The 25,231-nt window shown below is 48.0% G+C and overlaps 1 protein-coding gene across 10 annotated transcripts in view; it reads right to left on the reverse strand.

Annotated features, from left to right (window-relative positions):
- LOC107273170 (SAM and SH3 domain-containing protein 1) overlaps positions 1–24,012 on the reverse strand; it is a 181,574-nt gene extending 157,562 nt beyond the window's left edge. For 5 of the 10 annotated variants that reach the window (XM_025089353.1, XM_015751114.2, XM_015751104.2 and 2 more), the window contains exon 1: positions 21,493–24,012. In XM_025089353.1, the coding sequence (XP_024945121.1) occupies positions 21,493–21,990 (498 nt within the window). In that variant the 5' untranslated portion in view covers positions 21,991–24,012. The remainder of the gene's footprint in view (positions 1–21,492) is intronic. The other 5 variants (XM_025089349.1, XM_015751094.2, XM_025089335.1 and 2 more) reach the window with 5 other exon arrangements.
- Between the last annotated feature and the right edge of the window lie 1,219 nt (positions 24,013–25,231).

The raw sequence follows: 25,231 nt of genomic DNA on the forward strand, positions 1-25,231 counted from the left end.
GCCCCCCGGTGGAAGTTATTTCGCGACGATGCGAGAGAAATGTATAAAAGAAGAAATTGAGAAAGGTGTGGCGTGACGAGCATTCGCGATGCGTGACTAATACCCAGACGCATTGGTACACGCAACGAGTCTAATCGTGACGTCGCCGAGGTGGATCTCCCATTCGAACGGGGCGATATCACGATCGCAGCAAGTGGACACGGACCGGCGTCAGCGCAGACTGGGTTAACCCGGAGGGAGCGATCGTACCCCGGGCAATCTTCACGATGAGGATTGCAATCGAAAGGGCGAGTGGTAAACGACAAGAAAAAAACATATGTAACCGGTAACTTCGCAACGAAGCATAAACGAAGTACCTTCGAGATAAAGTGCATTTGCATTCCGGTGCGGAATTTCATGCTTGTGCATCGAGATGAGATGACAATGAGATCGACTAGCAATTAAACCAGATAGTCGTCCATCCGTCCAAGGCTGCAGCGGGCATCGATGCGTCTGCCTGTGGATCCGTACGTCCGTCCATCCATCCTCGGGAAGAAGCTGAGACTTGGATTCTCGGCGACTTCGATTCTCGGACGCCCGTGAGCCGTAAAGAAAACGGCAGGTGGAATGTCACGGGGAAGTTGGGGAAGACAGAGGCGATATTTTGCGGCCACCCGAAGACGCCATTGCGAGCCGGCATCGGGGAAGCAATTAAAACGTCGAAAGAAGCGATATTATGTCTTAAATGCTGAGGAGCGACGGTGCGCATTCCGCAGCCCCGAGGCGCTCGGGACTTCTCGGACCCTGAGACCTCGGGATTCTGATTCCGGCGCGGAGGGAGACGGGATACGCGACGATTCGCGAACTCTCGACGCAGCTACGTGATTCCCTTCCATTCTCGATTCATTCTCGTCCCTCTTTCCCGCCGTCGCCCGCCCTACGACGTCGGTCTCCTTGCGCGTCCGTCCTGCCGCTCTGTTTTGTCACACATTCCGCGCGCACTTCGCTGACGGCAGACATTTGCCCAAGTTCCCCGAGACCTCATGGACCCTCTTCGCAATGTGAGACTCGAAATACCTGAGTTCAGCTGTTGGCGCAGACTCCGCAGGCTCCGTTCTGTTACTTCGCGAGTGACTCAGTGGCAGGAAGATAAATCATCCCTCTATGATTTCACAGACATTCGTATAGGTATCTGTACCACGTATATGGGATATACTTGACATCAGATGAAAATTATGAAATGTCTTATGCGATTAGGACGGCAATAGAAGTGCACTGGGTCGATCAGGATGCGAACCCCGGATGGGGCTGAAAGACTTCCCCTATGGTGCCAAGGACGTCCGTACCCCCTTTTCGGGGATCATCCACGGATGGATTGGATGCGAATGATGACATTAGCAAGGATGGGCACGGGATCATGTTGAATTTGAGGGTTCGAGGGAAAATAAAGGGTGGGACGGAGAATTACAGATAATAAGAGAAACGGCAGCGCTGGCAGAGTCAACCGAACCACTTCGCGGAATGAATAGCTAATCAAGGGAAAAATTGTGAACTGGACCCGGCCGTATATTTATTCAAATGAATGCGTAATTTCAAGGCAATTCATGAATTATTAAAATTAATTAATTTACGTGACTCGATTATCTCAGTATGAGAAAGAAAGATAGAAATCGAGCACCATATAAACTACCACCCACCCTTGTAACATCGTTATCGTTGAATACCCTATACAATAATCTACGTACTTTTTATCACTTTTAATTACCCCCTCCCCCCCCCGCCCAAATTTACATCAACCTGAAAATCCTTATAAATCTCAAAAAGTTACGTCCGTTCCTCCGATAATATACGGTACAACGATATTGCTGCGAATGGTTGGAAAAAAAAAAAAAAACGTTATACACGGTGTTCGCTTGTTAATGGCTATATGCAGTCACTCGTTGCGTGCAAAACAGGCACTTTTTATTATTATAGGATGTTATTAAAATCCACATGGTACCATCAGTTCTGCCCATTTACCTCCGTGTCCCTTTCGGGTAATACTCTCAAACTATTCGCGCCACCCCCACGTGCCCACCCTACTTCCGCACTAGGCATACCGCAAATTTTTACGTTTCAGTGAGTCCGCTCGAAAATGGCAACGGCAAATGACGTTCTCGATAACGCGAACATACCTTTTATATAACCATCAATACGAAAGCCATTCTACGAGTCATTGAATACAAGACCTATATAGGAGCGAGGTACTAACGTACACAAAGGTTCTCGTTCGGCAGAAAATCCTCGTGCTCGTACGAGATTGCAATTTCGAATGAAAAAAAAAAGTTCATCTTCCACAAATTCAATAGAACGTCATACGCCGTACAGCGCACGCATAACGAGACTCTTTTTTCATAAATAATAAAATGGAGTGCAGCCTCCAAAAAAAGTTATGATACCCCCAAAAAGATTGAATAGCGCATCTGCAAGTGGCATCGGAGTTGGTCGAAACGATGATTCCATCCTACCTTACTCACGCGGAGGACGCAGCGTATTCAGCCCGAAAGAGAATGGATCGTCGCGAATCGAAACTAAGAAGGAATGAAAACGGCGCGGACAAGGAACACGGGCGCACTTGAGCACTAATGGGCTAATTAGCGAATGTCCGCCAGGCAGATAGAGACTGGGCCGTGTGTGTAACAGGAACGGTAAGCTAGCCGGGAGTCAGATTGATATCCGCGGGGCAATTTATTAGCAGGTGCAGAGAACAGGGAACCTACCTTTAGGTATGGTACCTGTATATATACATATATGTACATACTGTTCCCTATGAGGAAACGGTTTCGATCTGAGACTCCCTTCACATCCATATGCACGTATACAGTGCGCAGTGCAGTACCGGTACGAAAGGTCTAAGTATGATTTAATTAGAGCAATCTGTCCTCTTCCCTGGTGCTTTTCGCCCTATAGCAGTTTCTCGCTCCCCCACAATACCAAATCACGAAATCACTGTTTGCCTTCTCTCTCGCTCTTTCGAATATATAACTACACTCTAACGAACACCCGCGTGCCCCCCTATACTCGTTCCAGTTACACCCCTGGAGACTCGCTATTACTCTTGCACGCAGTATATCACCACACCACCCACGCACCACCCCCTCGTCAACTGGTATACATCGGCACCTGCCCCGTACCGTTTCCTCCCCTCGCCCGGAAGCATCCTTCATTTGCTAACCGCTTTCCTCACGCAATCCTCTTCTGCATCACTCCTGAAGATTGCGTCACGTCACAGACAACGGCCAGCGCGCCTTCGTCCTATCTTGCTCGAACGTCGAATGGCCCTGAACGACACTGACGACGCCTATGTGCGTTCCTGAAGAAATTCAGAAAATAAAAATCTCGTGGATGGTATTTTCGGCATTTTTTCTTTTTCACTTTCATTTCCCTGGGTACACTATACATCGGAGACTAGACGCTTGCTAGATGCATTTCCGCTTCCTCGAGAAACGCCTTAATGGGAAGTGGCTGAGCTGGAAAGTCTCATTTTTGTCCTGCCCGTCGCCACTCTGCACCTGTATACGTATTCCACGTGTAAGACCTTTATAGAGCGTCCGTTGCATTACTCTGTACCAGCTGTATGTCCCAGCGCGTATTAGATACGTCCTGTCGCTTTTTTTCGTAAGGTACTCGACGAAATTAAGTCAGGACAGCCAGCCAACCGCCAAATCCCGGAGGTTGTCCAGACGCGACAAACTGCTGCACCCTTTTCAGATGCGCGATTTAATGGGCGACACGTAAAACGAGAGAGAGAGAAGGACAGCGGTTATCACGGTCGAGACAGGAGGAAATAGAAAAATTCTACCGGCAGCGGGATCGTGGCAACGGCCAAAGGACTTTACGGAGCGTGAGAAGCAACATGGAATTTGAAAATGCATTCGCGTGTGCGGTACCGTATACGAGATCCTATTAAAAATACAAGTCTGTGAAAAAAAGCTTGGCATTCGCGTGTGCCGACTGTTCGTGAAAAATAAACGAGACTCGACCGAGTCTCTTGATTCACATTCACCTTCGATACGAATCGAATTGATACCGGCATTTATACCTGACCGTCGCCCAATTTATCCGAGAATTTCACGTTAGTCGTGAGAAAACAAAGTATTTGTATGAAAGTGTAAAAACGTTTTTTTTTTTTTTTTTTTTTTTCCACCAAAATCGTCAATAACCCAACTGGCAACCGATCGGAATCCGGAATGAGTGGTTCGCAAGGCATTCCTTTTACGCGTGACTAATGGCGGCCGTCGGGCTGAGCGCGCGGAGTCGCTCAGGTGTTTGGAAGGTCCCGCGAGATGCGAATCGCATTGACCATTTAAGCGCGTGCATACGCGGAAAGTGCCCTGGTACTAGGCAGTTCCTTTCTGACATTCGGACGCAGCACCTGCTGCGCGCAATGCTTCACCATTTCTGTCCACCAGCTGCGGCTGGTTCTCCGTGAATTAAAAGCGACGCGATACTACCTAACCTGCTGTAGCCTGTGTTCTGCGCGTATAATGACAACGAGAGAGAATTGCCAAAAACAAAAAAGTCCAACCTGCCTACAGCTCCAGCAACGAGTAAGTAAAACGCAAGGTAGCGAGGTTTGGGAAAAGCTCATTTCGAAAGTGAAATAAAATTGTACGACTGAGAAAGTAACAAAGCAAAAAGGAAGGAATGCGCTTTGGAAATAGTCCCTTGGGGCGCATGCGCCGTGGGAGGACAGAGGCTGGTCGGATCGGTTCTCCGCGTACGAAGCGACCGTGGTCCTTCGGGTGCGTATAGAAAGAAAAGGAGAGGAGGAGAGAGTGTTCGAAGAAGAAGGAGTATGGAGAAGGAAGAAAAGACGAGAGAGAGAGAGAGAGAGATACAGGGTACTGGAAGGAGAAAGAGAGAAAGCAAGAGGGACTGTTCTCACGCTGGTTGCCAGGCAACTCGAACTCTGCACGGTTGCGGACCGAAGTCGAGGGGACTTCTTGCAGGTCTAATGTTTTGCCGATCCGCACGGAATACAGAAAGTCCCCAAAGATAAATGACATAATCGGTTCCCCTTCGAGGTGAACCTGAAACCAGAGGAACCAGACGAACCGGACGGAGAATCGGCACTGCCGGAATTAAAACAAGGCCAATCGGTATAGGAATCGCGCAACGCGTGCTTGACGATGCCGACAATAACTATATATATATATATATGTATAAACACTCGAGTAATTTCAATGTGAGAAATACCTAATTGGCTTTCTTTAACGACTCCAGCGCCTCTGTCGTTAGCCAAGGGTACTGGGAGACATTATGCGCAATCATATACCCGAAAAGCGAAAGATATGTCTCGCTGATTTTCTTGGGTTTAGTATTTTTCACGTGACCCCACGACAAGAGAATTCCATGGCGACGATCGTTTTACGTCGCCGTCGCGACTTGCATAACGAAATTAATTAATTAATCCAATGACGCTATACGTTTTAATTGCGACGTGTATTTCAGGGCTGCTCGGGTATGCTCGGGCAATTGTATGAAAATGTATGAAAGTTTCGCTTTGCTTTTGAGGAGGGATGCAAAAGTGGTGGTGCGCTTCGCGAAAGTGGCTCATCACAAAAGACACCTTAGTTTGCACTGCTGTTACCGCAAAGTGGTGCTAATGATTGACTGTTAGTTGCAGCAGGCTACACCAATGCGCGCGACTCCGAGAGCGTTCTGGATTCCAGTTCCTCATACGCACGTATAATATTGTATATACATATATATACACATAGTTGCATTTGCGTGGCGAGTGCACGCGTCGAATTACGATTCGTAGGACGTAAAGATCATACCAATACGGACGTACGTTGACACGTGTACGAAGTTCCCCGTCGCAAATCCGACGAGCAATAATAATTCAAATATAAAGATGAGAGTTTCGCTTTACACCTTTGTAAATCTGTAGTCTCGCACTATCCCTTTAATAACTGTCCGACATTGGCAGTGTTCTGTCTTCGTTTTATACCCGAAGAGGCGCGAAAGAGTCATTGAGTTTTCATATGCGCTCAACACCAGTTATTATTATCCGGCTGCGAAAAATAGCTATAGGTGTCGGGAGGAAAATATATCTGCGAGAGATAGCAGCGAATTGGCATATAAAGTCAAGATGGTCACGTGAATTATTTTCGAAGGTACGTACATCTAAGGCTAAGAACACGAGGGACCAAAGAGATGCCGGCTAGTCGGCCACGTTCGCCGTATCCGTGAGGACTTCCTTGAGCCACGTGACTTTAGTATCGACAAAATCATAATTTGAGGTCCGACCGAGAAGATTTGGGCGCGTTTCCTTTCGCGCGTTGTACGTCGACTTGGAAGTTTCGCGGTGGGAAGACGTGGTAGCGAAAGAAGTGGACAAAGCGGAACGAAGTGGCGATAGCAAGGAGAGCGTGAAGCAATGGCAAAGCTAGAGGACGAAGTGAGAGGTAGCAGAAGAAGAGGAGGGTATAAAAGCCTACGAGAACGAGCGGGTATACGATGTGGACGAGGCTTTAAGGTCGGTGACGGAGTCTGTAATTTTATGGTGGACCAGATTGGCGAGGTTCTCGCCGAAGTCGTTTTTCTCGTAGAAGCGTAAAAGAAACGTCTGGTTGTCGGGAGGACGCGCCGTGAATTCACGATACGGGAAGAGTATATGACGCGAACGCTGTCGGATGCTGCGCTGGACCAAGTCACAAACTATCGGCATCGAATTGTACTATAAGTGACAACGAGTATATACACGGCAAGAGCGATCAGCCGAGAGTAAGTATAACCGAGATGACTGGACCGCCGATTGCCCGCAGCATCCGTCTTGCCGTCTTATCTCGTAAGACGTTAGCAAAGCAACCACCTGCATCACCTTCAAGTAAGAACCTAGACACTTGATCGTAGAACGACTTTCATCCCGGAGTCGTAGGGCCCGACGTTGCACGCTACACACGCGACTATAAATCAAACGCCCACGCATGTGCGTCGCGTACCGTCGCGCACGCGCAGTCGTGACCTCTCCGAGCGCCGGTCCAGCCGTTCTGCAAATTGAAACGGAAAGTGCAATTTACGGTGAGCAAGGATTACGTCCAGCATCCTTTCCCGTACCGACGGACAGACGAGAGTGAAAGATCAACCTAGCGAGGAAGCCTCTTGTCTCTCGCACTCCATGAAAAAGAGATTGGCGCACGATTCTCATGCAGCATCCCGTCTCTCCTCGTGAAGGCAGATCCAGCCTCCCGGTGGGGTGTACCGTATACACGTTGCTTCCACCGAGCATTCGTGCAATGTATTCGCGATTAACATTTTGCACGTTCTGGGTCGAAGACGATTTCCTCGTGTGTACAGCGAAGAGGGACACGAGGGTACGGACTACGTGAGAGCAAGCGAGAGGGTAGATTTCGAGCTACCGTTGGCTGGAGAAGGACAAGCGGCGTAGCGTGCGCGCTCGATAATATTGCGATATCCCGCAATATCGTATTTCATTAAGCAGAACCAAGAAGACTCGTACGGGCAGAGAGGAGAGCAACGGTTTTCAAAGTTATTTAAAAAATTGGATAAAATATCGAGGCTTCTTGCATGATCGCTGCACTACTAATATATAGTATATACAGTCGACTCACCTTCGTTATATCAAATGAATGGGGGTCAAACGGTATTACGAACTCTTGCGTCTCGCGTCACTCGTACCAACCGTACTCGATCCTAATGGCTGATCGATGAATCGTGTAAGGCGTTCGAGTTCAGTTATTGTTAGAATCTCCAGGTCGGTTAAGCGACGGGCGATCCCCCTGGCATACAAAGTACGGACAAGCCGATTTATTATATACGGAATGCGGTAGGACGTCGTATATGATATCCTGCAACTGTATGTTTCTACATACGAGCGTCCATTGCCGTAAGCAGATCCGCGATAAACTTTCTGACACGTGACTTGAGATTATTACCATGAGCAATGACTACCGAGAATGAATATCGCTCTTCGCACGCCTATCTACAATTTTCTTCGTTGCTATCGTACACGGCGAATGATACCACGTGTGTATATTGCACCGCGTAAGCTTCAAGGAAAAACGCTATGAGCTCCCATCGTAAAGACTTAACTGACTATGCAGATTACCACGGTTGGACATCCAGAGAATTATGGTGGCGTTTGATTAAGTTACATGCGATTCTATCTGTTTCGAATTATTATCCGTCAATTCCGATAAGATACAGGTTCTCACGTTGCACGGGCTCTACCCCTCGTACGTATAAAACGACCTACTAATCATCCTAAGATCCAAGTATAAAAAAGAGAGGAAGGGATTAAAAAAAAATTATTCTATTATCACCCGGATAACCGTGTCGACTTTCAGCCCCGAACGACTTCATAATCAGTGGGACCCAAGTAACGCATACCAATGTGACTCTTATCCACTGGCGATTGCACGGGTAAGATTAATTACCAAAACTTTCCCATGAGTCGTACATATAGTATATATACACCGACCAACCGCGAAAACGAAACGATATGAACACAGTCGAAAGACGTATGTATATACAGAGTCGTGTCAAAGTGCATACCGGGACGTTTATACGGTAGCGTAGTATAGGACACTCCGATGCTCGTCTATCGGGATTCCAGAGGCAATAAATTAGTCGAGGAACCAATTCGTAGGGAGCGCCACCGTGCTTTTTCATATCCGTATAGTTAGGACAGGTCAGGTTGCTCTCAAGGCAAGCTGATAAATTATCGCTGTTAAGAAGCCCCAAGAAAGGAAGAGACGATCACCCCCTCCGTTCCCTCTGCCGAGGGGGCCCTGCTGCGGGCACACGACTTCGGTGTTCCAGTCCTTCCAGTGAGCCATGCTTCTTCAAGATAAGACCGAGTAGGATACGTAGGCAATACGTATACCTACGTGCACCGAGGTATATTGGGCATGGTCGCGTCACGTGGGTCATGTAATCATTAGTGGAGAAGACAGATGGGCTAATGGCGTTTGGCTCGCCCACCATTCCCAGAGCCCATTCCCTTTATAGCTCCGTGTCTCGAATCTCAATGGATCTGTGTATTAGCGTGAATGGAGTCATCGACCGATTGATTACCGCATTTTCCCAATATACATTTATATATCGATAGTGACTTTATCAAACTGCTCTTGCGTTAATAGGAAAATTTGATTTTTTCACGGGAATTATCAATCAGCTGCGAAAGCGCATTTATCCGCAAGAGGGGTCACCCGGGGTGGGGGGTCAGATCGTCAATTCAACCGGATCCGTAAAGCACAAGTAGGGGATTAACAGTGTTAAGATAAACAGCGAAAGATTCATCTGAAAAATCCTAATCGATTAATTTTACAGACATTGATAGCTGAGAGCTCGATGTCCGAGCGTTAAAATTACAACCCCTGAGAGGGGGAATGGCTGAAACGAAGCGAAAAAAGAAAAAGAAAGGGGGCATACGGTAGAAGAGAGTGAAAGAGAGATTGGAGGAAGCAGCCTCCTAGTTACTAAATCTCCGTAGTACAGTAATGAGCCCGTGAGACCTGTAATTTTCACCAGGTTATGCTCTTCGCTCGCAATTACAAATTAATAAACGGTTGCGGACCCCGCGGCAGCCGCGAATGATTTATATCCCGTGTTTCCTAATTACGTCTCCACGTCCTGCCGTTGCCGCCATTACTACCCCATCGGGCCGTCGGATGAGCGCAAAGTTTACCGAGTTTAATACACCGGAGTTTAAACAAGTTCACCCGTTATATCTGTCCTCGTTCTGACAGCTGCGTCATTTGTCATCGGCTTCTCGGGACGTCAGAAACTCCCGCTCTTGCAACTCCGTCGTAGCCCTCTCGCGGAATCCTTGCATAACCAACGAGGTCAGCGTGGCAGATGCCGCGAAGAAAGTTTCTTCGCGAGATATAAGAGCCACTGGGCCCGGTGGCTGTTTATGAATTTACCATGCCGGTAGGAGCTACCTGTGGGACGTAATTCGGACGCTGGCGCTTCGCGACTGTACTTTCGGCCGTTTGACGATCGACGCGAAGCGAGGATGCAAGTTAGAGAGCGAAGTGGCGCAGTGGCACGTACAAGAGGGTGGAAAAGCGATATAGTCGACTCCGTACGACATTCCTGAATAGATGGCCGTGCCGATGGAACGTGTACCGCGAGACTCCAGGATAACGCGGCTATCGGCTCCTGGAAAGCGATAGCTACGATAGACCGGCACATAAAGCTCCGTGAAAAATGCAGATGGCATTTTAGACGGTGCACACACAGCGGAAACGAGCCGCTTAACGACTAGCGAAACAAATGAGGCCTGCACTTCCTGAGCACAAATTATTGTAATTTGCATCGGTTAACTCCGTAATTACTTGGGGGGTTACAGGTTAAAGGGCTATTATCCCTCTACTTACTTCGCACAGTGAAACCTGCCTGAAACGCACGCGGCCTCCGAGCGCGGTCCATTGCTCGACACCTGCTGCAGGCAATTATTTAGCTTTTCAAGAAAATTAAAAATAATAAAAGTATCCTATGATGGTTTCGCATCACATTTTCTTTTTTATTTCCTAGACTCTCTTGAATTCTCGTGCAAAACGTATTTAATTATTTTGCGAATTCAGTCCGATACCGACCGACAACCAGTAAACACAGTACGTAGCCACGAGTGCGCAATCAGTGTCAATTTAGACAGCGGATATACGAATCCTTGGACGTCCCGTCACGCGGCACAATAGCAATTGGCGCGCGTTCGCGCATCGCGTGGCGAACCGGAATAAAGGAAGTCTGGCCGATATAAATGTAGCTGTTGGAGAGAATGGCAAGAGAGAGAAAAATCTCGGCCGATTTAAATTCCGCACGAGGCTTCGAGAGGAGAAACGAAGGGGCGGAGGAATCTTGGAAGCGGACCAAGATCTCGAAAACACTTCCGATTCACGACCGGAAGAGGGATAATTGCTTCTCTCCTTGGCGCGAGGAAATAAAGTTGCAATAAAGTACGCGAGGCGAGAGCGTAACGGGTTTCCCAGGCGTAAAACTCTCGCGCGATTTTCGCCAGAGACCCGTGAGTTCGGGTCCATGCTGCGAAGAGAGGCTGGAGAAGATGAAAAGGGCATCCGTATAGCGATCCGAGGAGTAAATCAGCCTAGTCCACAAATCGAGAAACTACGCGTTACTAACAGCCTTTCTCGTGTCTACTATTTGGGGAAAAAGTTTGCCGTTATATCGGAAAAAAAAAAAAAAAAAAAAAAAAAAAAAAAAAAAAAAAAAAAAAAAAAAAAAAAAAAAAAAAAAAAAAAAAAAAAAAAAAAAAAAAAAAAAAAAAAAAAAAAAAGAGGCGAATGGGGCAGAGGGGAGTCGCGGATTGGAAAGTCGTGAGCGAGGGCGGCAGGTCGGGTAACAGGGTGGAAGGACGGGTAGATATACGACTCTGCCGGTACCAACCCGGAAACTGTAATAATTCATGCCGACCGTGCGGTTAACGGGACAGCATTAAAGATTCTTGACTTACGCCGTCCATATCGCCACCTGCCGCCAGCACCGGCACCACCAGAGGACCATGCCCCGGCAACTAGCTCGGGACTAGCACTCCTTGCTGAACTTACTCGACATATAAATGTGACAAGCCCGCCGCGTATATGCTTTTACGTCGACCAGTAAAGGCATCTCCGCGACACCTGCTCGACATTTCATTCACTTTTAGTACCACGAGCAACCCAATACGTGATTCTTACGAGGATCAAACTACGAGAATTCGATATTCGAATTACATCGTAAGGAGAGCACATACGGCCCTGAATAAGATTTACCTAGGTATATATGTATATAGGATACCTACTGGACGGTCCATCGACTAAAGCGGCACGTGGTGGATTGATCTTGAATTTCCATAAACGACGTCTCGATTGACCCTGAAGCCGGACTCTATTAGAAACGCTTGTAGCGTGACCATTCGAGTCGCCTTGTTGGCCCGCAAGAGGCGCGGGTGTCGTGAAGACGAAGAGTCGAGGGTCTCATTCAGAATTTAAAAAGCCATAAAGAGCAGCGGCAGCTACGACTGGAGTTCAGAGTAGCCCGAACGCTTCGACAGAGTCAATCGATCCCACGGAATCATCCAAAAGGTATCGGCCCGATCGAACCCAGGCAGTTAAGGGAGGTTCCGCAAAGTCTTCCGTTCCGGCATCGGACAAACAAACGACCATCCTCGCGTGCGATTTCTCTCTTTCTCTAAAGAGTTTCATCCTTGCCATTCTTCTTGCACTGTACCCAGAGACCCTTCACCCTTTTCATCTTCGCGGACGCAAACATACGTTTCACCCGGACACCCCATATATTTATCGCAGGCTTTCTTTCCAGGCTTGAATATCGCTTAATGCCCGGTAACGAGAACCCGTGAGTTTCCCAGCTCCGGCATCAGCAGGAGAGCCAGTATTCAGAGACGAGCAACCTCAGCAACCCCGTTCCAGCCCTATGGCCAACGAATCGACCGAAAATTTAATAAGGACATCGCGTACATCAAAATTTTCTCTTGAGCCCCGCACGATACTCTGCTTCCGGTCTGGATGACGGCAATGACCATACCAGTACAACGGCAACGCTACCAGGGTGGTTTTTAGTCCTGGGTCAAATAGACGTGCAGCAGCCCGCGTGCCATTAGCGTTGCAATTAAACATGTTTATTACCCGGCAGCCGTAATACAGCCGGCGAGTCCTTAACGTTAGCCAGATAGCACAGCATGCATTGCGTGCCGACCAACCAGCCGTCCAACCATCCACCCAGTCGGCCAACCATCCGGCGAGACCTACGCGCTGGGCGCAGCGTCTGCTTAACTGCCTTCCCGAGGTCCCTATAGGTCTGCTACTTCGCTCGCTCATTCAACGCGCAGGCATCGCGAGCTCCGCGCTACCTCATTAGTCATTTCACCTTCCTCTTCGTTCACCAATGTAAAAGGCATAACCTAACCTAATGTACCTTAAGTGCCGGCGAGATACCGGTCCGTAAATAAACGCGCAATCGCAACCGCAAGCCAAGCGCGTGCACGCTGCTCCCGGGAATAAACAGCAACTGGAGTCAGCCCTGCCAATTTGCGGATACGAGACGCCTAAGCCCCCCTCGTAGCCTACGAGGCTCTCGTACTTTTCGCTGTGCGAACACGTGTTATCCAAGGTGTAAGACAATTTCTCGGCTCGTTACACGTGTACGCCGTATATACGCGTGTGCATAATTCGGCAGCTTCCAAAGCTTAAAGAGGCTACGGAACGACTTGGACCAGTCGACGATACGTTATCCACGCGCGAGAGCATCCAAGATTTTACGCACGCGAGATCACTGAGCTCATCATCCGACCGCGGACGAGTGTCCCGATGAGATTCACTGTTGACGGCCTCCTACAGGCACTTTATCCCTTTCATCGGGGTGTCGCCGAATCGCACTACACATCAGGACCACCAGTGGTACCCCGTTCCGTCTCTGTCTCTCGCCTCGAGTTCTTCGTGCGTCCTGCGTCCGCGCAGCCATAGCGTGTTGTGTATGCACAATGATGCAGACGTGAAAAAAAGAACATACGAGAAAAGAAGAAAAAGAAAGTCAAAGATAAGGAGCGATGAAAATTTGATCGGTAAGCAGGTTGCCCGCGAGTAGCTGAGCTCTCTCGTGGCGGTTCGTGATTTGAAATGTTGCCGGACAACCGCGCCGTCACGTACGGCACTGTAAGTTGGTAGAGAGCACAGCTTGGTACCGATCCCGATAAGATCCCAAAGGCAATGATCGGCCTCCAGGCCTCTTTTGGCCTGGAAATCTCACTCGCGAGACGTGGGAATCCCTGCCGAAGGTCCCGATCGCTGCCCCCCCCCTGCCAACGGGTGCATTCTTATAGAACGACTTGCCTTTACGAAGACGTGCGCTCGCGCGCGGCTTATGGTAATTTCACGACTATCGGTCGAGACCACCTCACGCGAGACCTTCCGGATCCACTTACGTTTTTTACACTCCCTCCTTCTTCCCTCGCGTATAATTCCCACCATCCGCGCCATTAGAGGGACAGATTTCACCGAGGACGAGTGGAAGGTCCCCAATTCTCAGCGTCTCTTATTTTGCTCTTCGGCTCTTCGTACAAAACGAGGCAGGGATTAGTTACCGAATGCGCCACGAGGCTTGATGGACTCCGATGGGAAAGATCGGATTATCTGTATAGGCTGCGGATACTTTTCTACGAGGGTGGCACGAGAAAGGAGACCCCACTTGGTCCTTCGTGAATTCCAAGTGCCAGTAGATCAGCCTTCTGGCTCCTACCGCTCTAACGAATGTGTCGTGGAAAATCAGGCGGAAGTAATACCCACGTGGACCGTCAGCAGGGGAGCGAGCGTTGGGATTGATTGTACAAAAGACACCGATATCCTTATTTTCCAAATATCTTTCATTAGTTTCGCCCTCGACAGGATAAAGAATTTTACAGAGAATGCGAAACCGAACCGTCCCTGATATATATCTGTTCTTCTCTTACGCACGTAAATCCGTATAACTCCGTCTCTCTCGCTCTCCCATCAACCATACACCGATTATTCACGATAATCTCATCCAACCTCAAAGATTAGCCTGCCCTTTCGATCGCTGTGGTAGAAATAAAATTTAATACGAAAAAAAAATTAACTCCGTCACATGAAACGAGTTGGCGATTTGTTGCAACGAAGACAAACAGGTGAAAAGATTTTAAAAAAGTCGTAACTTCAAATTGTATAACTTTAAAAAAAAAAACCAAGTCAAATTGTGTATCGCACAAATCGGTATACGGATACTTCCCGGTCATTCGGATGAATATTCAGTGCCCACAATTCGTACGTACGCTTTCACGTAAAGTGAAGACGTGTCGCGTGCCCCTGCTATAAATCCCCCAGAAAGCTAGGCGTCCCGTTGCCGCGCCGTGACCATACCTTCGAATGACAAGTAAGCCGTACACGGCGTTCCGCAGTACGGAGCCATAAATAGTAAGGCGCGTTACTATCTGGAAGGCAGGGCGAGAACGTCATCGATCATCGATGCACGGAGCGTGCTATGCTGCGCTTGTTGCTATTCCTCGGCTATCGCCGACCGCACGGACGTAGCCAGAACCTGGCTTATACGTAGTGACCAGTCCGCCTACCGTGGTAGCGAGCGGGCTTTGCCATCGTTATTGATATCGAAATTGGTACCTACCACGACTATTATCGTATGTAAATATCGTAGAGGATGGACGCTACCCTAGCTATAATAAGGACTGGATGGTCTCACGCGGTGCAGGAATGTGAGCGGAGCGGGCAGCGCTCGCGCGCCACACACTGAATCTGAATGAGGATGGCGAACGGTCGAACGGGAAGGAGAAAGGATTTAGAGAGATAGAGAGAGATGCGGAGTGAACGAGCGTGGAAGCGAACGAGATAGCTTTACGAGAGGACAGGAGAGCGACGGAGAAAGAGAAGGCAGAGAGAAAGGGAGACCAGCAGCCACTGGCTCCGGTCCCATGCCCTGCCAGCCTGCCTGCCTGTTTGCGCCGAGGGGCCCATGCTCATGGACCAAGAACATTTTGCCACGCTCATCTTGCAAGTAGTACGTATCTACGTATAGTTGCGATAGCTCACGTACACGTATTGGGCTCGCCACAGCGCCATATAATCTTACTTATCCGAGCGGGATCCATTCTCTTTGGAGTATGCACTACTTCATCCCCAGTCAAGTATTATGGGAACGTTGCCGGATGGTCTCGATGTGAAATTCATACGCACGAGGCTTTACCCCGAAAAAACTGCCATCACTTTTACCGGCTTCAGTAATGACAAATAAATTACCACTTAGATGCAAGACGCAAGATCCCAAGCAAGATGCAAAGATAATTCAAACGGCAGACTCCGTCCTTTAAGCTAATTGGAAAGTGACACTTCGTTCCTGTCCGTATCCTTGAAGTATCAAAAAACAATACGAACCCCGTACAGTATATTAAAATAACGAAGACCTTTGGCATCGTCGACCAACCGACATCGATACCCAGTTACAAGTCAACGGAATCAAGAGTAAGGTGGTGTATAAGGATTTGCATAAAAAAAAAGAACGCCTTGATCCTCCAGCACTTTTAAGCGATGAAAACTTTTTGATTAACGTGACGTGGGCTATAGTACCGTATCCACGAAGTCACGTAAACGAGCACGTAATTATACTTGATGATATGCAAGCGACAAGTAAAAAGACCATCCGGTCTCCCAAGGACCCAAATGGAATTTGGTATCGCGTGTCATTCGCACGCTTCCCTCAAGTCCCTTCGGCCGATCCGCCTACATCTTCTTTCACGTGTACCGGGAAAAGTCAATTTGCCCACGACGATCAGCGAGGAGAACGTTTGACCCGCACGGAAATGGAACGGACTGCGCAAGGTCGACATTGCAAAGTCCGCGGAGCACTCGAGCGGGTGGGATGCAAAGGTATCGGGAACTTCATAAACGCTGAAATAAACTTAAAGGTGTATTCGTATTGGCCGTGTTGCGCGCACACAGGGTCGCGCGGCGGCTCGCGAAAAGAATTCTTATCGCGGCACAGCAACAGCGGACATTATTAATGGTGCCACGAGCAAGGGTGGCGTAAAGCTTCACATAAGTTCACGGAAAGTGAGTGCACCTAATGACCGTTTAGGATATTTTACTGAGCGTAGCCGTTAAGCGCTCTTTTAAGAGGGTAAACGTTCTCAAGTATATACATATACTATATACACATACATATATATATATATAGACATACAGGTAGCACGCGACATTATTTATTGAATCGCGAAAATGTTTCGCTTCCTGAAACATCAGTTTATCGAATTTTCGTAAAAAGCAGCAGCCCAGACGTGTCCCTTCGGCCGAGACAACTGAAACGCGCGCGTAGACGCAACGTCGGAGAATCTCCCATATAAATTGTATGAATAAAGAGGGGAGCGGGATGGATGGTAGACTGCGTCACGATATATATATATACACACTGTCTGTATCACCTCTCAGACACGGCTTACATATACAGTATACGTGCGAGGTATTTACATGCCGAGCCGTAGGTGTATCTCACGAGGTGGATTCTCGTGGAGAGGTCCCCGCGCCTGTACTTTCGAAACAATTACAGATCCTCGCGCAAAGATACCAGGCAGGTGAGTTGAAAATTTCCGAGAGTAAACGACACGGCGGCTAACTTCATGCAAACGACATTCAAATGTATGCAGCATGGTATTTCCGAAGTATGCTCCGCGGCAGGATCGACGTGGAGGGTGAGAAGGGACTCCAGGGTGGTTTTCAGCCGATTTTAAGTAATTTCAAAGAAAATTCATCCCGATAACGTGGATACCGCGACCGAGCGTCAAGGACTGTGGCAACGTTAAATATTAAGGATCGGGGCAAAGGTCGGTACCGCGACCCTTTTAAGGCCCTCAAACAGTATTAAAATTCAAACGGATACAGGACGACAAGGACCGAAAAGCGGATACCCCGAAACCTTCCTATTTCTATTTTGTTTTCCTCCTCTTTACCATCCACGTCGGAAACACAAGGAAGGAATAAAATTATTCCAAAGTATCCGAGAACCTTTTTCTTTGTCCCTCTCATCCAGCGTGGTCGTGCCGACGTAACTTTACGGGAGGGACCCGCGAGGGACAATGCGCGGTCACCGATCGAACCCTGGCAGATATAAGAGAGGGAATCTCATTCCCCCGTGTTTGATATTTCATGGTAACGCGAAGGCAGGGGATCGTGGGAGGACATCGGTGGGCCCATGAGGCCGGGGGAGGGTTGAAAACGAAACGCCATGGAATAGAAAGGAAGGGCACACGGGACGGAGAGCCGCGTCGGGGCGGCCAGGGAATATCGATTGAACATTCGCTCAAATATTTAAACGCTATTACCGGCGGCGCGCGTATAGTTATACGGCTGTACGCGAACACGGCGACCCGGTGGGTTCGGTTACGTAGGCCTGCGGGGCCTGGAACACGTTTCGCAGTTTACATCGCGGCGGAGTACCACGCCAGTCCGCGCCGACCCTCGTTTCTTGCGTCACCCCTCGGAAAGGTACCCCCGTAACGGCCCGGAATCCCCCTAGTGGTCCCTATGCCTACGGAAAGCGTCTTGAACGGCGTCCGCGGCTACCGGGGCAACGAGAGGAGGGGCAGAGAGACAAAAAAGGGTCATCCGCAAAATTGGAGGGACAATCGCGAGAGACAGGTGTCGGTGAAGTACAAAGAAAACGGATTCGCAAACCGTTTACGAACTGTCTTTGCCATTTGTTCGCTATAAGCACGCAGAGCTACGTAAACGTACAGTCCTACCTGCCCATATACCCAGAATACACCTCGTACTTCCCAAGTATATATATACACGCATATACGGCAGTCCAAAATAGATAAAGGAGTCTCACGTTAATTTGAAACTATTTCAAAGAAAATAGGAAAAACGGAGCAACCTGGTCCCGCGAATTTTATTGGTATCGATATGCGAGGCAAAGCTCGCGAATTGCAAATTCTCAACGTGCAAATGTTGGGCGAGGGATGGGACATGGCCCAAGACGGAATTCAGTAAGGGTGACGTCGGCTACTTTCCCAATTTCCAGTTCCGGCATTGAGAATTGCTGGTGCTGGGGTATAAGTGTCGGCTGTAAGTATCTGTGGGTGCGTTTTGTTGTGGGAGGGCTGGCGAGGGGGACGGAGAGGGGAGGTCACAAACAAATGCGCGAGTAAGCGAGCGAACAAACAAATAAATAGGCATAGGCGCTGATTGTATCGCGAGTCCCGTAATTGGCTACGTAGTCCTATGCCTGGAATGTTGATTGGCGAGATAGGTGCGGTGGAGGCGCTGAACAAATCGGACCTTCCGCACGACGGGATTAAGCCAATAAATACCAAATACGAGGGACGCCACTTTAATAATACCCTATTGCTCGAATCCAATGTAAATGATAGCGACGCGCGTGAGCGTTGCACGTGCCCGGACTAACGTATAGCGCCGAATTAAGTGCGTACGCGCGGAATGCGCTTTGCCGTATGGGAATATTAAAAGCAAACGGCGAAAACGTCCCGCGCGCGCCGACGATACAAGCTGGGATAACGTTTGAGAAAAAAAAAAAAAAATAACAATCCATAAAAAGAAATATATTACTCGAGTCGGTATCGAATTGTCCAACTGATGTTCAGTAGTGACGTACGCGTAGAGAACCTACGTATCTTTACGTACCAAGCCATACTAAGTGCACTGTTGAATCCGACTGGCCCAAACGGTACCTTAGAGGACTCGCGGTATAATGCCCACATTGCCCACAATGCCCACACAGCCTCAGCCAAGTCGCGTGGGTGTTTCCTTATTTACGATTATGTGAAATTTATTTATTTCCAAGTTCGCTCGCCGCACAATGAAGGTAATAACATCGGTTACCTCGCGTATCTTCGTGCCCGGTGAACGGGGCGCCCCGGTCGGGTTCAGCGCGGCCGAAAGGGCCGCTTGCTTCAAAGAACCATAGAGAGACACCACCAACTTATTACAATAGGAAGCCCCTGGGAACTCCTTGGTAAATCGTGACGGACGAATCGATGAAAACAACGGATAACGACGCGTAGCTATGGGAAATCGTGTCAGAAATTTGTAGAGGACAAAAAAAAATTATTTTTTTTACACCCATAAAAATATATACGGTCATTCGAAACGCGCGTGAGCGCCCATCACGACTCATCGAGCGTTAGAAAATTATCTGCTTTACTAAATCCGCGCGGATACACCTGCCTATATAGCTGTGGGAACAAGCAGTGGAGCTTTGCCAATTTAATGTTAAACGCGCAGAAAGAGGCGTCGGCTTCCAGCATGCGTTCATCGGTATAGGGGAGTGAGTGCGTGGGGCATTATGCGTGTATATATATATATATGATCGCATCCCTGTCAAGGGTGGGTAGGGTAGCGCGTGCGAACCGAGTTACAATCCCGTCTCGTCCGGTGAGCGCATTCATAAATTAATCTCTAGACACACATATCCGACCCCCCGAATTTACCTTCGTTTTAGTCCTCACTTTGGCCGGCTCGTTTATTAACTAACGATCGCGGCCCTCGCGCACAGCGCGCGCTGCGACATCTCGACGCAGCAATAGCGCCGAAACTTTTGGAGGCGCCGTTAATTATAACGAGCCCGAGCGCGGCGAAGCTTCGAGACCGAAAGTTTATGCCCGTAAGCACCGTGTATTCTCGTCGGTTGAAATTTGTCAAATTCCTTAAATATTTTCGCACCACACGTTATTCCCGTAAAGATTCGATGCTGGCCGATGGAATTCCCAAAAGGTAATAGCCATTGCGTACGCACGCCTTGGAATATATATATATATATATATATAGAGAGAGAGAGAGAGAGAGAGAGCACGTAATAAAAGCCCGAGTGATTCCCAGGTATACGGGAGTAATACGTAGACGTAGGTGCGGCCAAGAAATAGATAAGGAGAAGGCAATAAATTCCGTCTAGATTTCTAGTATATAAATACAATAGATATACTTTCCTCACGAGAGACACGCGTAAACGTAGCTTAATTAACAATTGTACAGTACACGAGGTATTGTCAAAGTGAATCATTAGGCTATCGGAACGAAAAGCTATACCCGCCTGCTTATCGCAGTGGCGTGTATCACTTTGTAAATTGATAATGTGGGAAAGGTGGATCCGGTTACGGGTCACGGAGAAGGGAGATTGGAGTACGAAGGAATAAAAAAATAAAAGTTAAAGGAGCGTGCACACGTACGTGCGTGTTCTGGATGTCTCTCTCCTCGGACTAGGAAACGTCGATGGGAACTTACTCGGAACGTGCGGCCGTGTCATAACGGCCAAGAAAAATACAAGTCGACTGGAGGGCACGTGGTGCTTGAACGAAATAGCACCGATATCATTTGTCAGCGGTGCTCGTAACGTTACCGTTCAACGTAATTGACTGTAATAGGACTACCTGTTACGTACGGTTACGTATATACGTATAAAATGAAACCGCTGCAAGATGCTCTTTTTTTGAACTCGCGAGAGAAAAAGCTCGAAGAACGATTGTTATTGTACGCGTAATAAAGGTCCCTTCGGTTGGCAACAATATAAATAAAACATTTCCATTAAATCATATTGTCCATAGTCTTCGGAGACTTTGAGACGGTATGTCGAAGTACTTGCGAAACTCGGGCGGGCAGTAACGGGAAAAGGAATGCCTGACATTGCGTGCATGTCTTATCTCGAGCCGCTACGTAATGCAACGAAATAATGAATCAAACGATAAGCTTTGGCTTCAGGCAGTCCCTACAGGTTTTCTACATTATCTTGTATTTCACGGAATTTCTGTATAAACCGTATGCGTCGTGCACGTGGAACTTTACAGGCGTGGACCGTAGTCAGGTGCTATACAACGTATCGCTTCTACGTGATCGTCCGGAACGTGTGTAAACGTTGCGTCATAGATATAACTCCCTTTCGATACGTTCGATATGCATCCTACCGGAAGTGATATATGCTAATGGTAAATATAGAATGACAAAAAAAACGAACCGGTGTTGTGTAAGGTTGACATGCAAGCCGGATGCCATCGTGTCGTAGTTTCTCCTGCAGCAGCATGCGTAGCTGCATCCTGGGGATCCTCACGAGTTCAGCCTTGCCCTCCTCGTACTCGTCGGCGAACTTGGTTAGTTCCTGACCGCCACTGGACGAACTGGCGGTCGGCGAAGCTCTCTGGATCTCCTTGTCGCTTGGAGGTCTTTCCGAGGACGTTCTGGAGGACTTGGAGCTCACGTTGTCGCACAGGCAATCGTTTGTTTCCTCCAACGTGAAGTAAACACTCGCGGCACCTTCCTCGCGCAACGTTTTCACAGACTGAAGCAATCGCGCCCGATGACTTTGATTGAAAACCCCGATGGCGTCCAGATCGGGATCCCCGATCTGTTTGCATATCTCGAGATCGTCGTATCCGTTGTCAATGAACGACTCCGAGTACTGGCCGAGGTGAAGCGAACGCAGCCACTCCACCACGATGTTACTCGCCATGGTCATTTCCGGTTTCACCCGAGACTCTCGGTCTCCTACCTTATTTACTTCCTTACGCGCCGTTTCTCACTGTTTACCCTTAGACGACGCTCGACGCGCGCGCCATCGGACGGGACATGGCTAAAGTACTCATTAACGTGACTATAGGGAATTATGAGCGATCGTATATATATCGCTACGATCTGACACTCCTTAATTTGCAAATTATTTTCTTCTTTTTTTCGATACCAAAGACCCTTGTACGTTAACGTACGACTGAGATTGCTTTGATCAGACACTTTTTCTTTTTTTTTATTATTTATGCTTGTTTGCACCGGTTAATTCGAAATCCTCCCTTTCTCTTGTCTCCACGCTTATCAATCACTGTTTAAAGTCCGTTCGCATGGGAGCAGCCACTTTTACCAGGAGGATATTCACTTGCTGGCACGTTCGATCCCGTTAATATAGCCACGTACGGTTCTCCGTTCATTACGGGTTAAGTTCGATGAAGAAGAATAGCGCGGGAGTGAGTGGCTGTGTTGAGGATCGTGCAGGAGAAGCAGAAGCTAGCAGAGTCTGCTGTGAGAGAATAAGAGAAAGATTAAGAAAAGGAACGTAGAGATACAATCGTCTCGGGTCGCACGATAGTTTTTTCTGATCAGTTCTCTATTTAGCCGGTATAGCACACTGAGGAGATATTCCCACGTTTGCTTTTATTTCATACTGGACCAAGTGGCGGCACGAGATCAGAGCCCCGCGATTGCACATGTCGAATACAATCAACGTGCATTCCGCATGGAAGGGAAAAAAACAATTATTTAAAAAAAAAAAAAGTCCAAATAAATCTATCCTCGATATACGAAGGCGTAGCCGAGTAAAAGCAAGTCTAGACAGTAATCGAGTAAACCGTGTTTCAAATTGGAAGAGCAATTTTCAACGTGCCAGGATTCCGTAACGCAAACCGATGAAAATGAATTTTTTTTTTTCAGCGGCGCGACAACACAGCCAGTAATATGAAATAACTGTGCTGAATTGCACGGTAGGTTCTGACGAAACCGTACGAAAATATTCAAGGGAAATAACAAAACAATAAACTACTCGCGATATGAGAATCGATAGCTTCGGAGCAAGAGACGCGCCAGCCCTTCGGCTAAATTATTTATGTATTCCTGTCTTTCTACTATTTATCCTTAGAGAGATCCTACGCCTCTGTACCGGCGCTGAAGCACTAAAGTCTCGACGTTTGCAGAAAACAGTACACTTGCTTACAACGGGGAACCCTTATTCACGCGATGTACAGACGGGCGTTCTGCAAGGATAATCATCGCGTGTCGCCAAGCGAAACGGGAAGAAAATCGAGAAAGACCTCCTTCCTCGTCTCTCAAACTATGGGTACACTCTCTACGGCAGAAACCTGTCGCGTTCTCCTCCACGAGTATTCCGTGCGTGACGAAGAATCCGGCGTAGTCACTGGCAGAGAATCAGTCGGCAGGTCTCAAATCAGCCAAACAGTGGGAGAAAAAAATAAATATCTCAGTTAGAATTGGTATTAAGCACTATCTCGCAGCGTGGCACACGAATATATTTAAATTATAATTAAATCCGTCGTTGTTGGTTATACACTGTACGTCATACAGATCAATGGCAGTTTACACAAATTCACCGCACAGAATCTATATTCGTAACTTATAACACGAGTAGAGCACCATCATAACCTCGTTAAGAAAGAACGATGCTCCCAACAGTACTGGTACATCCAGTTCCTGCCCCGTAAACACTCGCGACGATACGGCGGGTAATTCGAATCCGTGACGCCGTAACACCCTGTTTTTGATAAACTTAGTACCAAATTATTCGGCCGTGTATTTCGTTTACTATTATAACTGTAAGACGATTCACGTACTAACTAAATTCTTATGCACCCGGCTAGTTCTCCCTTGAACGCCGGACACCGAGTGCTCCGAACACGCGTCTCTCATAATCGTGAGAGAAATGTCACCGAGCAATGGCGCAGCGCAGCTCTAACGACACGACACTACCGCGACGCGGCACACGGCTCGACTGACACGAGACGCTCGCCAGAGCGAGCCACTCGCCTCCCCTGATTCCCCTCTAGCCACAGCCTATCCCCACCATACCCGCAAACCATCACTCTCTCTCTCTCTCTTTCCTCTAACCTCAGTACGATTCCCTTATTGTCCGTCTCTCTTTAAAACAGCTCAACTCTCTCTCGACTTCTTCCCTGTCTCTTGCACCTCTTTGCTCCTCTGCTACTCAACCCTCTGCGCTCCTCTGTTCGTCCCTCTTTCGCCAGCAAGGGCGCAACAGACGAACCTACGGCGCTACCCTTCTCCTGCAGATGGCGATTCCGCGGTTCCTACCTACCTACCTCCCTTCTGCCTAATACCCACGCAGTCTGTCCGTGTCTCAGGGATTTCTCCTACGCGTGGAATCCTCCCTTTCACAGGAAACACGCATATACAGAATCCTATTCGAGAACTGGGGCTTCAAAACCCTCTTGATAATAGTATAGAGTTTCTTATGTGGTATTACTCACGGTGTACGGGGCGAGGTGCCTTCGGAGCTGATTTCAAAGTTACTTTGCGAAACCGGCACCCTCTTGGGAATTGTTGCATCTACAGGTCACTGGATATATACATATACCGGACCTCTTTATATATCACGGTACAGGTACGTGACGGACTCTTCTCGCTCTTGGAAATTGTGCGTCATCACGACCCTCGCTACGTGACACCTCGACAATGCCAAGGGTGCGTTATGCAAATCGTTGAGGGATTCGATGAGAATGAAGTTCCTGGCCCTTTGGACGATAAAATTGAGATACACTAAATCCTTCGGACACGAACCTCTGTAATACTGCGTGGACTTGAAATCGGTACGCTATGATTTTATCAGGAGCTAGAATCATCCGGATGACAAATGCCGGTGGTTTTATCGTACATCTAATTTACAGCCTCGTAAAATATCGTGTCCGTATCATCGAACACTGTCAGAAAAGGGTGTTATACAAATGGCGGTGGACGTCAAATAAAGTCATGCATGTTTTATAAAAAAAATTACGACACTGGTCTGTACTGATGTTGGATGTACGTACATACATACACGTTACTATACTGTTTCACTTGATACTTTATAAGAAAAACCCCAAATCATCTACCGTTTTCTCACCCTCCAACGAATTCTATATTCCTCTGATTTTATCCCCTACGTAAATTATGTATGTACAGACGTATACTGTATAGCTGCA

Source organism: Cephus cinctus, unplaced genomic scaffold (assembly GCF_000341935.2).
Source record: "Cephus cinctus unplaced genomic scaffold, Ccin1 Ccin1_scaffold0087, whole genome shotgun sequence".
Lineage (NCBI taxonomy): Eukaryota > Metazoa > Arthropoda > Insecta > Hymenoptera > Cephidae > Cephus > Cephus cinctus.